The sequence below is a fragment of the Natator depressus genome, chromosome 1 (assembly GCF_965152275.1).
Source record: "Natator depressus isolate rNatDep1 chromosome 1, rNatDep2.hap1, whole genome shotgun sequence".
NCBI classification, from domain to species: domain Eukaryota; kingdom Metazoa; phylum Chordata; order Testudines; family Cheloniidae; genus Natator; species Natator depressus.
The window spans coordinates 250,746,132-250,764,975 of record NC_134234.1 but is presented as its reverse complement, the minus strand read 5'-3'; the positions used below and the strand labels follow the sequence as shown (position 1 = coordinate 250,764,975).

The 18,844-nt window shown below is 42.4% G+C and overlaps 1 protein-coding gene across 3 annotated transcripts in view; it reads right to left on the bottom strand.

Annotated features, from left to right (window-relative positions):
* Positions 1-18,844, bottom strand: part of RFX4 (regulatory factor X4) — a 131,255-nt gene that overhangs the window by 20,394 nt on the left and 92,017 nt on the right. For 2 of the 3 annotated variants that reach the window (XM_074941088.1, XM_074941103.1), the window contains 2 exons: positions 17,841-18,002; positions 4,644-4,806 (listed from right to left, as the gene is read on the bottom strand). In XM_074941088.1, the coding sequence (XP_074797189.1) occupies positions 4,644-4,806; positions 17,841-18,002 (325 nt within the window). The remainder of the gene's footprint in view (positions 1-4,643; positions 4,807-17,840; positions 18,003-18,844) is intronic. The other variant, XM_074941094.1, reaches the window with a different exon arrangement.

Genomic DNA, 18,844 nt, shown 5'->3' with positions numbered 1-18,844 from the left:
AGTCCATCACCAATAGAGATGTTGAAGAAGCCCACGCCTTGTACAATACTCAAGAGAAAGTGGACACAAGGATACTTCTGCATGCTATATGTGCCAATATGGCTTTTGAGTCTCTTAGTGTCAAAGGAACCATAGCAATTAGGTCAACTGATACAGAGGTTTTGGTCCTGCTGTTCACTACCTTCCATAAATGGAACACATAGATAGCATGTGGATTGAAACCAGGCACCATTACAAGCATGACTGACTAGTGTCACTTCATGTCTGTGCATGCAGTTTGTGACACACTCATACACTCCTGAATTCTGCAATATACTTCTTGCTGTACCTGCATTGATAGGATGCATCTGTGTCATCCCTATTTGGGATTCAGGGGAAAAATCTGTGTTTAGTTTGTCAAAACAAAGGGAGCTTACCTCATCAGAGATCTTGCCAAATTGGGAGAGTGTGACTGACAAGCCACAATTTCTGCAACAAGGAAGTTGATAGCAGTGCTGTATGACCAGCATGAGAAAGGAGACCCACATTGCTTTTGGCTCAATGTAGCCATCAGAAAGGACACGGAATCGGCCAAACTCCCACCACACGATGACAGTTTTGAAGAGCAGGTCAAAAGAGCATCTTGGCAGACAAAGATTTGGACGTCTTCACACACACAGGTAAACCAGATATTGGATCATCATTGCAAAATGGATGGGCAAATGTGGATGATGAGCTAATTCTTGTATTCTTCATGGGCCAGTGGCATTTGAGCTTCTACAAGACCTTATCTGTGCCTGTAACAGTAGGCGTCACTGCACAATCAACTGTCTGTAGTCAGAACAATCTTCCCTGCACAGAACTGTGTGTATTCAAAGGCAATGAAGACTGGGTAACCAATACACTCTTGACAGAAATCATAAGGAACAAGGTGATGATAATGATGTTGGCTAGAGATGTCACCAGTGCTATTACAGTTCAATGATAACTGTACTAATTTATTAGATTTTGCTTTACTCTTCTGATTGTCGTGATGCTCTGAAATCCAAAGAAATCCATTTTTATGTCTTGAAATAATAACAGAAACAAATGCGAATATTTCAAAGTGGCCATTTTAATGTGTTGATGGTGTAATTGTTTACCCCTCTTTCTATGATAATGGCACCATTTGACAGTTCCCCATCACATGTCATCTTAAGGTAGACATAATAAGCTTCAAATTATGTATGATGTGATTGTATGTAGAGAGGGTACATTAAGTTGCCCAAATTGGCGGTCACTGCTGCTCGCCCATAGAGGGGTATGTTTTTAAAGTGTTCAGACACATTGCACTCTAACTGCCCTATGTACACTCCATTGGTGCATTCTAAAAAGTCCCTAGGTCACGTTAATGCAAACTAGGTACTTTTTGGAATGTGCCAGCAGGGTCTACACAGCACAGCTGGGTGCTTTGCAGATCACATCCCTCTGGTGCGCTCTGCCACGCCACGTAGACAAGCCTCAGGAATCTTGGTTTCCGTTTCAAATTCTGTAGGGGAATGTGCTCTAGTAGGCACAGACTCTTCTGCCTGTTCCCCCAAACTTGATCCCTTCTGTCCCATTCCCTCCAACGCAACCCTGTCCTAGTCCTGTGTCTTCCCCGCCCCAGCTCCTCATTCCAATCCCATTCTTCTCAACTAGCCAGTACCAGTCTCCACTCTTAAGGCATCTCATCTTAGTCCCAATCTTCTTGCTCAGCAAGTCCTAGGCCTGATCTACTCTATAAAGTTAGTTTGGCTTAACTATGTCAGTCAGGGGTGTGTGAAAAATCCACACCCCCTAAGCAGTGTAACAAAGCCAACCTAAATCCCCACGAAGACAGCGCTAGGGCAGGTGAATGAACTACATCATTGGGAGAATCCCGCCTCTCTGTTTAGGTAGTGTCTATAGTGAAGCCCTGCAGAGGTGCAGCTGTGCCACTGCAGCATTTTAAGAGTAGACAAGCCCTCAGTCTCACCCCTCTGGACTCCCTGTACCAGTTTCAGTCTCCTTGCTCATCTAATCCCAGTCTCTCCCCATGTCAACTCCCAATTTCCCCTCCCACCCACACCATCAACCTCCAGTCTCAGTCTCACGCATGTAGGCTCCTTGCCCTAATCTATTCCCCCTGCCCCATTCCAGGCCCCATCTGCATTTGAAACAGGCAGCTTCCTCTTTCATGATGCCTGGGCCCAGCAAGGTGGGCACTGAGAGCACAAGAGAGACAGTCTTTGATGTCTGCACTTCTCTGTTACCAGGATTTGGAGGGATAGCTCAGTGGTTTGAGCATTGGCCTCCTAAACCCAGGGTTGTGAGTTCAATCCTTGAGGGGACCATTTAGGGATCTGGGGCAAAAATTGGGGATTGGTCCTGCTTTGAGCAGGGGGTTGGACTAGTTGACCTCCTGAGGTCCCTTCCAACTCTGATACTCTATGATTCTATCACCTGAAGCTATCTGGATTCCTGGGTAATTGGGAGGCTGTGCAGTAACAGACCAACAAAGGGCAGTGTGAATGAGGGTGAATTTGCTGCTGCTCCTTTCCTCCTGCTCAGAAGGGATATAGGTCACCAGAAAGGGAAGGTTCCAGGGCAGTTTGAAGGCATTAGGTCACAGAGGCAAGCTTTCTCATGGCCCCTGGGTGGAACACAGTGATTGGAGGCAGCCAGCAGAGTCTAACTGGAACCTGCCAGTGCCTTCAGGCCTGGCACCTAAGGTGCCTATAGCACTTGTCTGGCAAGTGGCACGCAGACCACGCCACTAAGGATGATTTCAGGACAAAGATTGGTACTGCAGAGTTGCCAGGACCTCCCAAGGGGTGGACAATTATAAGGTTTTCCATGCTGCTGTTAGCGTGACTCTTGCAGTTCGTAGAAGAAAGGTAAGCAGTTTCTGTCTTGTTATCCTCCACTATCTCCTAGGAGGTGCCTTTGATATGCACAATATACATTTCTTCATTTGGTATTTTGGAAGAATGTTTTCTGACTGTGTTAAAGGATGTTTGCGCACTTGTGCACATCGGTCTTAGGTGCTCGAGGTTTCCGACTTTTCCACCTACTCTCCAGAATAAGTCTCACTAACCACTTCCCATCTTGGACAGTTTAACTGGGCTTTAGGAGTAAATAATTTTACATAGCCTCTGAAAAGAAAAGAAAAGAAAAGAAAAGAAAAGAAAAGAAAAGAAAAGAAAAGAAAAGAAAAGAAAAGAAAAGAAAAGGCCACAACAAGAAGTTACACTCCTGCCACTTTCAATAATATTTTCACCTGTACAATTAGGCTAATTAAGAAATGTCTGATAAATCCCCTCATTTAAAACACAGCTGAATGTCACTATCTCAGCATCTTCCCAGGAAGGTTTGGAGTCTTATATTATCTATTATTGTCACCACTTCAAATTCAGAGGGAAGCAGTAATGATCCCTCACTATTTATGGTCATGAAAGCTGCTTTTATCATGAAGCTTTCATTTTGTTTTGCACGACCGGCCTCAAGTACAAAAAGATACATTTACATTTTCTGAGCATGACTCAAAATGACTCTGAGCTTGACTCTGTCTTAAGCCCGGTTATGTGGTAAAATAAAAGTCAGTGTAAAAACTCTTGAGCCCTTTAAGGTGCTCTCCTCATCAGTACTCTGCAAAGTTTTTGCATTCCAGAGGGTATCCATCTTCAGTGATGACTGGTAGTAGCTCCAGCAGAAATTGTTCTAGAAAAGCCAGAAGAGGTTCTCTCCATTCAGATATATTGGCAGGCTGAGGATCCGCATTTTGTGTGAAATTCAGCCCAGATCGAGGACCGAAGCCCTCAATGGTGCATAGATATTGTGCTGGCTCTCCACAAAGCAATGAATCTCTTATCTTCCACTATGGAGTAAGCATTTCCACACATGGAAACTGTGGACAGAGCTTGAGGAATTCAGAAAGAAGTCTTCACCTTGTGTTGCACTCAGGCTATCAGCAACATCTCCCACACTCCTAATCCTGGTACATGCACGGGCCTGCCCAATGGGTGATTTTGTTATGGTGTTTGGCTAGCTGTGGAAGGGACAGAGCTTGATACAGAGCCCTATAAGTTGGGTATATACAGAATGGCTATTGCTTTCGAACAGAAGTGTTGTTAGGCTTTGTTAAAGTTTGTAAAGTGCTCCAAGATCTTTAATAAATTGTGCTATGTCAATGTTTACTATTTTCATTGGTCAGCATTACTCCGAGGCTTTGACACATTTGTTATGCTGGATTCTCCTTCTAGTTCAAAAATTGTCTGTCTTTCCAAACCCTGGAAATTGTTGCTCTGTGAGACTAGCAATTACCTTGGTGAAGGAGGGTTAGCTTTTCTTGACATATCTAGGCCATTGACATAGAATAATAGGAATCAGAGATAGAAAGAAACCTAATTAGATCATCCATCCAGTCCTTCTCCCTTTAGAACTTATTTTCCAGGTTTCCTTGTGTTTATGACTAGCATTATGTTTTAAATGAATAAATGGAAATATGTGAGAGACCATATAACCATACAACGCTATCACATTTGCAATGACGATCTATTCCCTCAGGAAACAGACCCTGGATTCCAACTGCTTTTGAAAAAAAAATTATTGCAAATTTAGACGAGTCCTTAAAACTCAAATAAACAAACTGGAAAGTGACCTACCCGTGGTCCTCTCTGTGGGGGTAAACAGGTATCCTGTGTGTGACAGATGAAGAAGGCACATGAGGACTTCTCATGCAGGGCAGCTGTTGCGAGTTCTCAGCAGGTGAACCAGCAGCTGTTGTCACAGTGTATGTGAGTGACCATGTATAGGACTGCATAGCCCCTGCAGAACAAACAAAGTTGACATTCATAGTTAACATGAGCTGTAGTCCTTTGAAACGATCCATTTTGAAACAGCCAGTAAAGAGCAATCTAATAAGGTGATGCCTGTGAAGAACATCAACCAAAGGAGGTGAATAAAAATGGCTATAGTGGTAGCAGTAAAACACCCATTTTTGAAGAACACTTCAAAAGGTACAAATAGGTGAGCTAGAATATCAGATACTGGGAGACAACCCAGACACAACTAGTATTTTTGAAACATAGCAGGATGGGAATAATCAATGCAATGCTGTAATTTGTGCCTATAAACCTTTGGGCAGGGACTGTCTTTTTGATCAGTTTGTACAGCACCTAGCACACTGGGGTCCTGGTCCATGACTAGGGCTCTTAGGCACTACAGTAATACAAATAGAAATATATAATATAATTAATATAATATAATATAATATACAAAATACAGGACAGGGCTTAGAGCTGGGAGAACAGCCCTAGCACAAAACATTCCATAGACATTATGGGCCAAATCCTGAGCCCCTCTCTGCAACAGAATGGAGCTCCCTGCCGGCCTAACTTGATCCTCAGGATGATCAGGGCTGGTGTGGTAGGAAAAACAGTCAGGGCCCTTGTGGGCATAGAAGAGGGTTGGACTCAGGCAAATGAATTCCCTGCAGCCTGACTTGGCTTTCATCTACCCACCAATGTAAGTTCTAATGTGGTCCCCATCATTGTGGTATCAGATTGGCTCCCAAAATAATAACAAGTGCACACTTGGAGACGTTCCTCTCTCTTCCCACTAGTCAGCAGGGACCAGACTTTGTTGACTTTTAATGTGGTTCTATTCTAGGAAGGTTAAGGCAAAGAAGTGGGTTTTGCATTTTGCTCTGAAGGTGCTGAAGTTTTTAGTCAGCCTGGTCTCCTCCAGGTGGGAACTCCAGATTTATGGGCCAGTTCTTGAGAAAACTTGTCCTCTCTACGTGACTCCCATTCTTGAGGTTGGTGGTTTCATAATTCTGGGGTAACATAGCTGTTGCGGATGAGGGCGAACATCTTGAATTTGACCCAGTATAGAACAGGGAACCAATGAAGATAGCAGAATAAAGGTCACCAGGTGCTCTCAGCTCTCTTTCTCCAGCTAAAAAAGGGAATGGACTAGAGTTTCAGGAGCTGACTTAGATTTTCCTTCAGCACCTCTAGGACTTTCTGTTGTGTCAAAGGACCTAATTCAGAGAGGCAAGTTACTGTGTTGTCAGCTCTGTGTTCATTGTATGGCTCTTGGTGAATGGAGAAGCAATCTCAGATGCGGGTGATTTTCTTCAGAAAGTCAGGCAGATAGTTCTTTATAGTGGAAAGTGCTCAATTCTGGGACTAAAGTGGGATACGCTGTGCTAAACAAGGTGATTCATAGACAAAATCTCCAGTAGGTTGTGACTTTATGGCTGCTGAGGTGGAGAAGAGGTGGGAGTATTTTGCATGTTTCATGCCTGAGAGTAAAAACAACGAGTCTGGTGGCACCTTAAAGACTAACAGATTTACCCACGAAAGCTTATGCCCAAATAAATCTGTTAGTCTTTAAGGTGTCACCAGACTCCTTGTTGTTTTTGTGGATACAGACTAACACGGCTACCCCCGATACATGCCTGAGAGTAGGTTCACAAGAATTGCTTGTGCTACAGCCTGTCTGCATTTGCTTCTGTTCTCCATCACTAACACTTGAATTTTCTTCCTTTCTACTTCTTCTGTTACAGGTTTGCAGAGAACCACTGAGATCTATGGGAGCAATGAGGAGGGTGCAGGCATTCCAATGCTAGAACATCAATGGTTGTGTTTAATGAGTGGTCACAGTGACACAACAGACCCTCTATCCTACAGCATTTTGGTGGGGTGGCATTACCTGCAAGTGTGTTTTGGACTTGATAGGGTCCAGGCCATTACGCTACCTTCCTTTTTGTCTGGAAACCAGCCTGAAGAAAGTGACGGTCAGTCACGGTTGTGTCCTCTATATCAGGTTAGGTTCCCCTTTTTAAGTGAGAGGAAATGATCTAGTAGTCACTGCTGGCCTCAAAATCGATGAATCCATAGCCAAGTCCCATTCAAAATTCAGGTCCAAAGCATGACCTGCTCTGTGTGTAGAGCCAGATGTTACCTATGAGAAACTAAAAATGGAAAATGCGGCAAAGAGGTTTTAGGCCATTGCATTGGAGGGGTTGTCAATATGGCTGCTGAAATCTCCCAGGACGATCGTCAGAACATCTTCACCATGCCAGACAGCAGCACCTCAGGCTACTGCTCTAGGAAAGGCTTGCTTTCTGGGACGTCTGAAGACTAGCAGCTTGTATGTGGTGGACTTGTCTCTGGATTTGCAGAGCATCTGACTATTGAAAGATTTTGTATCAAGGAGGCCTCTCTTGCATTTGAGACTGGACTGGAAAAGGATGACTACTCACCCCTTCTCTCCCTTGTGGAGGGAATGCAGTAGCTTTCACAGAGTGATCTGCACATGAAGAGAGAGGGGAAGGAGTGGCTCAGATTTGGAAGGTCTCAATTTCCTGTCGGAGGAAGAAGAGTGCAGGGTACACGTGTGTATGTATGTGTTAAGGGAGGGCACCAATCAGAGCCCTTCCATACATTGTGGTAGGGCAAAAGGTAGGAGGAGAGCAACTGAAGAGACTGTGATTGTTTCGATTTTTAAAACACCAGACACCAGAATCCCAATCCCACAGCTTTATACAATCAATCCCATTGATTTCAATGGGCCGCAAGACTGGAATCCAGAAGACAGCCTTTTTTAGCTGCTGTACCCACTGAACTGAACCAAACTGAACGTAAAACAGTAGTGGTTGAGTGATTTGACAACACTTTGTTTTTCTTTGTGATTTCAGCTTTTGGGGTTTGAATAAACATAGAAAGTTCTTTTACTTCATTTCACTTTATTTTTTACTTTTTTAAGACTGAGTACATTGTTGAAGACACGACAGCAAGAGGCCCTCTGTAGGAAGCACAATGTATAAATAGCTCTGCTAAAAGCCCAACAACAGCCTTGTTATGCTTTCACACAGCAAAGCCAAAAATCCAAAGGAATTTCATTCACGGACGTGTGATTTGTACTACAAACCCTGACTGTACTTGGTGGTGTGTGTGTACTGCTGTGAATAGTCCCATATAGCCAGGCTGATTAGCTATTGTCCTGCCTCTTGTGCAGTCATTTATACCAGTGCAAAGTGAATGCAAAGTGGATGTAAAATGCTACCATTTCACAATGGTACACACATTCACACATGGTTTCACATTTTACAGCCACTTTGCACTGGATTGCAAAGGTGCATGGCAACACTGAAGCAAACCCACAGATGTCAGTAGGAATCGCAATAGTAAATATTATACCTGGTAGTAAACAATACAATACCAGGTATAATGTTTACGACAGACTTATGTCGGTATAACTACGTTGCTCAGGGGTGTGGAAAATCCACACCCTTGAGCAATGCAATTGTGCCGACCTAATCACCAGTGTAAATGGTGCTATGTTGATGGGAGGGATTCATAGCAACTGTCAACATAGCTACTGCCTCTTGGGGAGGTGAATTAACTACCCCGAGAGGAGAAGCTCTCCCATCAGCGTAGGTAGTGTCTTCACTTAGTGCTGCAATTGAATTGGTGCAGCTGTGCCACTGCATCGCTGTGCATGTAGACAAGCCCTCAGTCTCTCCAAAATCAGGAGACTGGCTTAAAAATCAGATTTTTAAAAACCAGACATTTGGGGTTCTTTTCATTTGCTTTCTGGTGCTGGATCCTTCAGGGTTTGCATCATCAAGCTTTTCTCTGCAACCATGAGGGCTAGAAACTTACCTTAATTTTTAAACAAAAAATAGCATTCTCATGAATCCAGGAGCTGGAGCTTTAAGTAAAAGCACCAAATATCATGAGACTCTTGATAAAATCATGAGAACTGGTAACACTCACTAAGAGTTTACAAGATCAGCCCCAGGGAGCATTACTACCAAGTCAGCACCCTGAGGAATAGTGTACAGTACTATTGAAATGAACCTTCAATTCAAATATACAGTCCCTTGTAACGGAGAGGAAGACAGCGGAGGTGGCGATGACAAGGAGGTGGAGAAATGATTAGTTATCTATTACCAAACATTTACAATGCAGAATTTCTGTAAACCAGTTCAGGTTCTTCTAACAGCAATTGCATTAGCAAATGAGTAATCCCAGGCTTTAAGAGAGGACTGCAGAGTCAACCATATACCCATCACTTTTGTTACAATATTGTTGTAATTTGACCAATCATTAATCTGGCCTTTGTAATTTAGAAAGAATTAGGGCTAATTATCCTTTTAAACTTTCAGTAATTTAACAGAAAAATTTACATAAAACGTTAACTGGGCATGCCAGATGTTTTACACCAGAGCAATCTATATAGGATTTACCTTACTTTAGTTAGGTGTCATCTAATCGCAGTGATTTAATTTGCTGCTTTTGTGTTTGACCATTGAGTGCATGCAGGAAGTTTAAAAAGCAAGTTTAATAGTTAACTTTTATTGCCAGTGCCACAAGCAGCAAAGACTTAATGACACCTCAAATGGGGGAACTGCAAGCTATTGGCAACCAACCAGATTAGTTTTCTAGTTGTACAATGCATTTCCACACTGCTACATTTACCTAAATTAAAAAAAAAATTAAAGAAAGGCAACACAGTAATTTTTAAATATATCTCAAGAGAATTGCTGGTTCGATCCACTTATCTGGAGAAAATACACAGAATAAAAAAACAAACAAAAGAAAATACATTGAGAATTTTACACTTCATCCCTCAAATCCTCACCTGGTATAAATATGCATAACTTCACTGAGCTGGAGTACTTACATTTTCAAATATTTTGATTTTTACTTTACAGGCTGTGTAAGCACTAAGGCCTGGTCTGCACTGGAAAGCTTTATCAATACAACTATTCTGAGTAGTGGTGTGATTTTTTTTTACTAACATAGTTGTACTAGTGCAAGCCCTAGTATGGATTCAGTTAGACTGATATAAAAGGTGAGACTGCACCTAAAACTTAGGTCAGCATAGCTATGTTGCTCAGGGCTGTGAAAAATGTTGTGCCCTGTACAATGTAGTTAGGTTGACCTAACCCCTACTGTACATGCAGCCTCTTGAGGGGATGAATTTTCTACAGCAGTGGAAAAATCCCTTCCTTTGCTTTAGCAAGTGTTTATACTTCAGTGGTGTAGCTGCTGTGCCATTGTAGTGTAGACATACCCACCAGTATATCTTATTCCCCTTCCTGAACTGAAATAAACTTTAGGCTTTATAGCTAAAAATCAGCATTTTTATACGGAATAACTGCATCCACACTAGGGGCATTTTGCTACTTTATCTATGCTAGTGTAGTTAATGAGGAAAACCTTTCTAGTGTAGACCAGCCCTTAGAATCAAGAAAAACATGGATAAGAAGTATCTTTTACATTTTTATTAAAAAACCTCCCCTTTTTATTTTATCATCAACGTACATGAACTTTCCACACAAATGCCTTTTACATTTTTCACATGCCTGGAATATTATCTGCATCGACATCACCACCAGTTTTGGGTAATTTTTTTGATGTCCCCTCTAATGTTTTTAAAAACTTCCTATTATATTTTTCTACAAACTGCAGAATATACCCTCTATTAATTGATACCCTAGAACTATGGCAGGTTGATTAGCCAAGATGGTTTATAATACGTCCTCAGCACACACAAAGTAAAATACAACCAATTCCTGCAGCTGCAATGTTTCTGGTTCTGGATTACTTTACTTATATGAACCCTTATTCATATAAGTTGCGTTCTAGACAAAAATTAAGACAATGGTGATTAAAACAAAGCTGAGCTCAATGGCCAGAGAGAAGCAGCAGTTCTGCCAAACAAAAGAATGTGGGGAGAAAATGGGGGAGGTGGGGGAGGAGGGGAAATGAAGAGCTGGTAAAAAAGGAGGACTGTAATGATCAAAGATGAACTGTAGCAGAAAGGTCTTCCATGGAGGTTTAGCTAAGACAGGCTGTGGTAGAAATGCTCAGGTGGGAGGGTTCCTTAGCCATAGTCCCTATGTCCATCCTGAGGCTTCACCCTAGCAGTCCTCAGCCTTGGAGGGCCATAGCAGGAGAGAGACAATCACTCAAGCACCCTAGTAAACATAATTAAAGTACAAATAAATTAACATAATGCCAGTGTGAGTCCCTTCCACGTTCCCCACTCTTACCACCTCAGACCATTCTCATTTTGTAGTTCTCTCCTTTGAGGGGCAGCACACAGTTACCTGCTTTTCAATTTCTTGTTACTGGGGGAGGTTTTCTGGCCTGTGTTACATAGGCGGCCCGACTAGATGATCACAATGGTCCCTTCTGGCCTTAAAATCTATGAATCAAATTATTCATAAAATCTATGTCTCAAATCTCTACTGGGGAGAGCACATAGCATGCTGCTTCATTCAAACAGTGTATTTTCTTTTGTGCTCACCAATGTTCCCTCTAATTTTTGACAGGCCATGTGCGCAAAACATTTCTTCTGTGAAAATTTTTGAAGTAGAGTTCAAATTTGTGCGCCATGAGGCAAATGCGCCCAAGCGATTAAAATGCTTATACATTTAAAAAGTTTTAATTTGCAATTTGTGATAAGAATAGTTTTACACCATGTTATTTTATAAATGTCGTTTTTAAATACTTAGAAAAAGGAAATTTAACCATTCTTCATGAAGTAGAAGTTAGTTTTAAGCATTACGCTTTATGATCTTTTTTATAGACAATCACGAGCATATATCAAGCACATATTAATCATGATCATTATCAGTCCACAGGCTTCTGCCAGTTGGTGTCCACTTTCACCTTTCATTCTATACACATGTCCGAAAAGATTTTGATAAACATATAATAAAGACAATTTAATAAGTATGCCATTATGTCAATTTGTATGGGTTTTCAGAAAGAGACATCATAAGTAAAAAAAGAAAAACAAGAGTTTGTGTTTTAAATTTAAAATTTTCCTAAAAAATATCAATAAATGATTATCAGTCAAGAATAAGATATGTAATTACAAATACATTTTAATTTCCTTATTGGTCGAAATGTCAAAGACTGCTAAACTAACCTTACTGTTTTTCCCTGTGATCTTTTTCATTTGCCCATTCAATATAAACTCTGTCCAGATCTATCAGTCCTCCATCCAGCTGGTAACTCTTAATACACATCAGCATGTCCAAATGATCTACTTGTAAACGATTCCGTAGTTTGTTTTTTAGAGTGTTCATTAAGCTAAAGCCACGCTCACAGTCTGCACTTGACGCTAGGAATGTTCCTCCAATATCCATCAACTTTGCAAGATCCTGAAACGTTCGTTCTGGTGAGCAAATGTCACCATATCTGGGAAACTTAAAATCAATTGGCTTTTGATTCTTTCAGCTACTGCAAACTTGAAGTCATTGTACTGACTGACTATAACAATCTCTTCAGCAAGAAAGTCTTTGTATTTTGAACATAGAGATTTGACCTGATGAATTCCAAAATTGAAGTCACACTTAACTATTGCTGCACGATCAAAAGCGGACCACTCCTGGATTTCAGCCTCTGGAAACCTGTCTGCCAAATGTGCACACAAGAAGTTTATGAAAGTTATTATGGAACTGGTATCAATTTCATTATTTTCTTGAGAGCTCATATCTAAGAGAGCCTTAACTTTGTCACTCCATAGACTGAATCTCCAAGGGACTGTCTTCTGATCTTGTTCAGTTTACCTCGGGCAAGGTGAAATGCTTCAAGAGGAGTAAGGCCCCGTTTCTGGAGCAGCGTGGATAGTGAAGTCAGCTCCGACAAAACATCATTCAAAACTTCTAATGTTATTTGGTATTCCATGGTATTCAGCTTTTTGTGGCAGTATTTAGAAACTGGATCAGTATCTTTGTCTTGCTCAAAATATTCCAGAAGAGGATTATAGTTACAAATAATTGCTCGAAGTGCCAAGTGCCTAGATAACCAGCGCACTTCACTGAGTGCCCTGAAAGCCACTGACTCACATTCAGAAGCATCCACTATTTCCTGAAATTTGCATTTTCTCCTGGATGACCGACAGAACACCGTGTAGACAGTTCTCATTAAGGTTTCGATGTCTCTTATCAGCTTGATCTCTTTCAATGCATCGGAAATCCCCAAGTCTTCCCGGTGTGCAACACAATGTTGCTGGACTAAGTATGGAATATCAGATTTCAGATGAGTCGCCACGCCATTGAGTTTGCCCAACATCACGGAGGCACCATCAGATATGAACATCACCATTTTCATGAGCTCAAGTTGGTGTTTTTTATAGAACTCTTTGATTGCAGACACTATTGAAACAGCATCACATTCTTGCAATTGTAATAGTCCACCAAATGAAGTTTTATAGTCTGCAGAATTTATGGATCTATATTTAAAGTAGAGTATCAAGTGTCTGTTAATGGATATATCAGTGCTTTCACCAACAGCTAGAGTATGAAACATTGCCGATGCTATTTCATGCATGAGGTCATTTTGGACAATGCAGTTGACAATTTCAAGAAATTCAAAAGCATAATTTTTACTTCTCCAGCTCGCTGGTATGCGCACATACTTTTCCATATGGTCATTAATATCCTGAACAGAAAGCATTGAGCTGTTAATTTTAATAGCTAACAACACACTGTCAATAAGTACCTTGATTTCTTCTGGGTTTGAGCGCTTGTGTTCAAGATTAATTTGCCTCCTCTGCTTTTCAGCAGGACTTTCAAGAATCATGCTAAGCAATCCTCTCCGTAAGGACAGGTTTTGTTTCTAAAGGGTAAGTCTTCACTACCTGCCAGATCGGAGGGTAGTGATCGATCTATCGGGGATCAATTTATCGTGTCTTGTCTAGACGCGATAAATCGATCCCCAAATCAACGCCTGTATGCCACCTCAGCAGGAGGAGTAAGCGGAGTCGACGGGGGAGCCATCGCGGTCGACTCGCCGCCGTGAGGACGGCCAGGTAAGTCGAACTAAGATACTTCGACTTCAGCTAAGTGAATAGTGTAGCTGAAGTTGCGTATCTCAGTTTGAACGCTGCCCTCCCCGACCCCCCCCCCCAGTATAGGCCAGGCCTAAGTCTTGTTATAACATCTATATGAGACTTACTTGACAGATGACGCTTTAAGAAATCCAACTTCCATAAATAGTTCCACATTCTTCCTGTTGAAAATTCTCCCGAAGCTCTGGCATCTCGACAATATACACAAACCACTCCATTGTCCTCATTATATGTGAATATTTCACAAAGTTTAACAAGCATTACACTATGGGTACATTTTCTGGCGGGTAGTGATCAATCGGGGATTGATTTATCGCGTCTCATCTAGACATGATAAATCGATCCCTGAATCGACTCCTGTACTCCACCCCGGCAGGAGGAGTAAGCGGAGTTGACGGGGGAGCCACCGCGGTTGACTCGCTGCCATGAGGTCGGCCAGGTAAGTCGAACTAAGATACTTCGACTTCAGCTACATGAATAGCGTAGCTGAAGTTGCGTATCTTAGTTCAACCCCCACCCCCGCCACCCCCTGCCAGTGTAGTCCAGGCCTACATGACTTTGGTGTAACTGTCTCTATAGTCTCATCCAGCCATCCAGATTTATATGAAGTCACTGTTCTTTTATGCTTTAGACCTCTAGATAGTGACATTTTGGGGATTGATTTTTTACCAGATTGGTTTATTTAAAATTAATACTTTTAAGAAATGGCTACTATTTCAATGTGCTTAACAGTGTAACTCAACAAAAGGGCAAACGGGAGATCATTCAGATCAGGATACCGGAAGTTTGTGCATAGCTCCGATCACATTCATGCATCTGTGGCAAAAAAATGCAGGAGAACGGTAAAACATCACCAGAAAATGTATGAAGTCCAATGCCTTTGAAAGATTTCAGTCACGAAAACAACACTTACCTTTGTTCATTTCTGGCAAATCTTTGCAGTTCCTTAGCAACTACGGCCAGGCATTTTGACTTATTCACACATACGTGAGTTTGTATACAGCCAAATGAACAGACTACAAGGAGATGTGTGGGTCCCGACTGTCCCGACGTGATCAACGTTTCACATTCGAAATGCTGGTGGGGAGGGGTACGATTCATTGCCCTCTCTTCCCTTTCCCCCCCTCGCCAGCTAGTAGAATCTGGCTGTGTTGATAGATGGCAGGCGAACAATGTCAAAAGTCGCCTGTAAATGATATTTCAGCCTGGCTCCGATGTAGTATTTCATTTTTTGTGTGCGCGGTGTTTCGCCATGTGTGCGGAGTTTAGGATCTGTGTGCACATGCACACAGCTTAGAGGGAATAGTGGTACTCACCATTCATGTCCAAGAACCACATGACTCTGGTCTTGTGGTCTTGCTGTTCAGGACACGGGATTGTTGTATTTTCACACCAAATACACTCTAAACTTTAGACTGATGATTCTAAAGTCTCAAACAACAAGCAAACTTGAGGTTTCCACAATGCTATGTAGGATTAAAATGCTCTTAAATCTATTTCAGCCACAAATACACACTGTGGTTCCCTGGGATGTCTTTGAAGGCATGAAAAAGATTTGGCAGAAACCTTTATTAGTCCTTTAACTACCGTCTGATTCTCTAGGATGGTAAATTGCCATTCCTGGCATTTTTCTAGAAGCTTTTGTTGCTACTCTAGAGTCCTCCAAAAGTGAAAGTTATATCATTCATTTCACCACTGAGTAGCCCGGGCAGCATCGGGTGCCTGGAATGTCTTCTGACAGTCATTCAAGTTCCTGACTCCTTTTCTGCATTTGCAGACTCAAATTAGGAAAACAAAATATTTTTGACCCCAGAGACTTGAAGGTCATGACTGGCCCTGGCCACCACCTTCAGAATGTACAATCTGTCTTTCATATCAGAGAGCCTATGAGAGGAATTTCACATGCAGAGTATAGAGGCCAACTTGTATACACCAAATTGCAAGCCAGTTGTGTGCCTACTGGTTCATTTGCAATTTTTGCAATCCCGAGTCACCAACGGAGTATCTTCATGCACAAATTATTAATTAGGACTTTTACATGCCCATTTGATACACAGTGTGTTCCTGAAACTGCTATAATTATATGTGCAGTTATAGGAATGCAGTTGCATACAAGCCACAGGCCTTCATTTCCTAAATTCTGTCCTTGTAAGATGTTGAAAGGTATGAACAAAGCGTTAAAACAGAAAAACAAAACAAACCCTAGAGCAACTGAGCCAGATTTTTAAAGGATTTAGGCACCCGAAGATGCAGACAGGATCTATTACCATTGGGAATTGGGAGTTGAGATGTTTTTGAAAATCCCGCTAAGAGCCTATATAGCTTTATAAATCTGGCCCATTCAAACTGTGTCCATTTTTAGAGAAAGTGTGTGTTAAGTCATCGAGGGTGTTCTAAAGCACCATTTCTCAAATGTGGCCACAGTGGCTGCATGCGGCCACTAGGAGGTTTCCCTGTGGCCATGGCAGTTTCCTGGCCTGGGGGGAGGGGAAGCATCAGCCCCTCCAAGTTCCCTGTAAGCTGCACGGCCACGCAGCAGCCTATTTAGCACCACGCAGGCATTCAGGGAACCTGCCTGGGGACCGGCCCCACATCCCCAACCCCATCCCAGAGCCTGCACCCCCAGCTGGAGCCCTCACACCCCTGCACCCCAACCCTCTGCCCCAGCCCTGAGCCCCTCATTCCTCGCCCCACCCCAGAGCCCACACGCCCAGACAGAGCCCTCACACCCCTGCACCTCAACCCTCTGCTCCAGCCCTGCCACATTCCCCCTCGGCCCCACCCCCATCACATGAATTTTGTTTTGTGCACCAATATGAAGGTTTTGTGCACCAATATGAAGGTGAAGGTCACACATCACCTCCATATTGGTGCACATGGGTGGGAAAAATTAGCGGGAACACTGCTCTTCCTCCCTGTTGCTGCATGCGCCCCCTCTCTGGAGGCACAGGTGGGACACACAACGCTTAAGGAGCAAGGTGAGAAGGCGAGGAGGGGTGAGGAGGCGAGCAGCGGGGGCGTAAGGAGGTGAGTGGTGAACCAGCAGCAGAGTGAGGAGGCCGGGGGTGGGGGGGAGAGGACACGCGTGTCCTCCCCTCCCCTCAGCCATCCTGAGCATCCTCCCCGACTCTCCCCTCCCCAGACCCAAGCCGCCCAGATATGTTTTTCATTATTATTTGGACTTCTATTATGTGAAAGCATTTTAAAATTTACTTCAGAATTGTTGTACAACCATTTTTACCAAAAAAGCAAAAGAAACAATAATAAAAAAAGACAAGAACATGCAAAGCAGCTTATTTGTGTTTCTATTCTGTTAGGTCCAGTCAAGAATAGAGATAACTGCATTGTTTTTATTATTGAGTCCGCAAAAAAAAGCCCAAAACCTTACATAAATAAATTACGATTATTTAGATGTATATATGTACATATTACTTTATTAATTTAGGAAAAATAAATAATTTTAGGAAAAAGTGTCTGTGCGGCTACCAGCAAGAGTTGGTGGCCACACACTGAGGCCACCCAAAAATTTGCGGCGAGAAGCCCTGTAAAGTGCTGTAGTTAGAAAAGGCTCTTTTAAAGTATTGCTAGAAATATGCGATTTTAAACTGAGGTTTGAAAACATTTTGGAACAAAATTGCGGCCCTCTTCTTCCAAGGGCCCCAGACATCTGCATAGAGTCCATAATGTATTGAGATTTCCATCTGCTTTGACAAATTTATATCTTGATGTCCAGGAATCCATGCACCCATTGGATCCTTTTTCAATTGCACTGCATGTCATGTTTGGCAAGATATAAAGAAAATATCTGTTTACAATTGTAAATGAGGAACATATGCTGAGTCCATTTTGAGAGGGCGACTTCAGAGACAGTGGCTCTCAACTGACACATTGCTCACAATTTTTATTGCAGGCTTTTGGTTTTTTGACAACATTTTTTTGGGAAAAAGAATGCAAGAACCAGCCACCCCTACCCTACCTACCTGTTGTAGTTGCTATGCTAACGTACTCTGGGGATTGACCGCTCACAGGGGAGGGTGCAGACGGCACTTCCACCACGGTGGCAGATTTAGCTGGAGAGAATGGCACTGGGGAAGGAGTTGGAGGAGCAGGCTCTGTCAATGTAATTTCTTCTCGTATTTCTGCTGAAGATTGGGAGACAGGTCATAAAAATGTTGTTAAATATGGCTCGTGGAACCCTACGAAATAGATCACTTAGAAAAGTTAATTTTAGATGTAAACTCTGGTGTGTGGAGGAATTACATAAATCTGTCTTTATCGTAGGTATTTTCATGGCCCCATTTTCATGGCCCCATCTCCTGATCATTAACATGCTTATCCTCACAACATCAGTGTGAGGTACTCTTATGCCCATTTTACCGATGGGGAACTGAAGCACAGAGAGGATAAATGAATTACCCAGGAAGTCTGTGGTGTAGCATAGATTTGAACCTGGGTCTTCCAAGTCACAGGCTAGCACCCTAACTACTGGATCATCCTTCCAAACCTTAGGTGTCATATTTAGTCTATGCTAAAATGGATGGGTGAGCTTTTCAAAAGCCAGCTAGGGGATTTAGCCATACAACTCCCATTTAAATTAATTGTAGCTTCAGGGAGGGATGGAAGCTGGCTCCACTGACTCTATGTCTGCTAGGACTCTTTTTCATCACATGCATCCTGCACTGGGAGGTTACAGGTGATCTCCACACCGCTGGGGCTGCAGTGAAGTACCTGAGCATACAGCACTGAGTATCTGGCATCTGTATTTCTACTGATACTGTAGATTTTTTTCGTTGGAAGTTGAACATTGGTATATCATAAATCATAGCTTTGGCTTTAATCTTAACCAATGAAAGTCACTCACCCCGATTCTCTTCTCAGACACAGTGGTGTAAAATCAGGAGTAACCCGACCAAAGACAGTGGACATATTATTGTAAAGCCAGTGTAAGGGAGAGGGGAATCAAGACACGTGTCACTTAAATGTG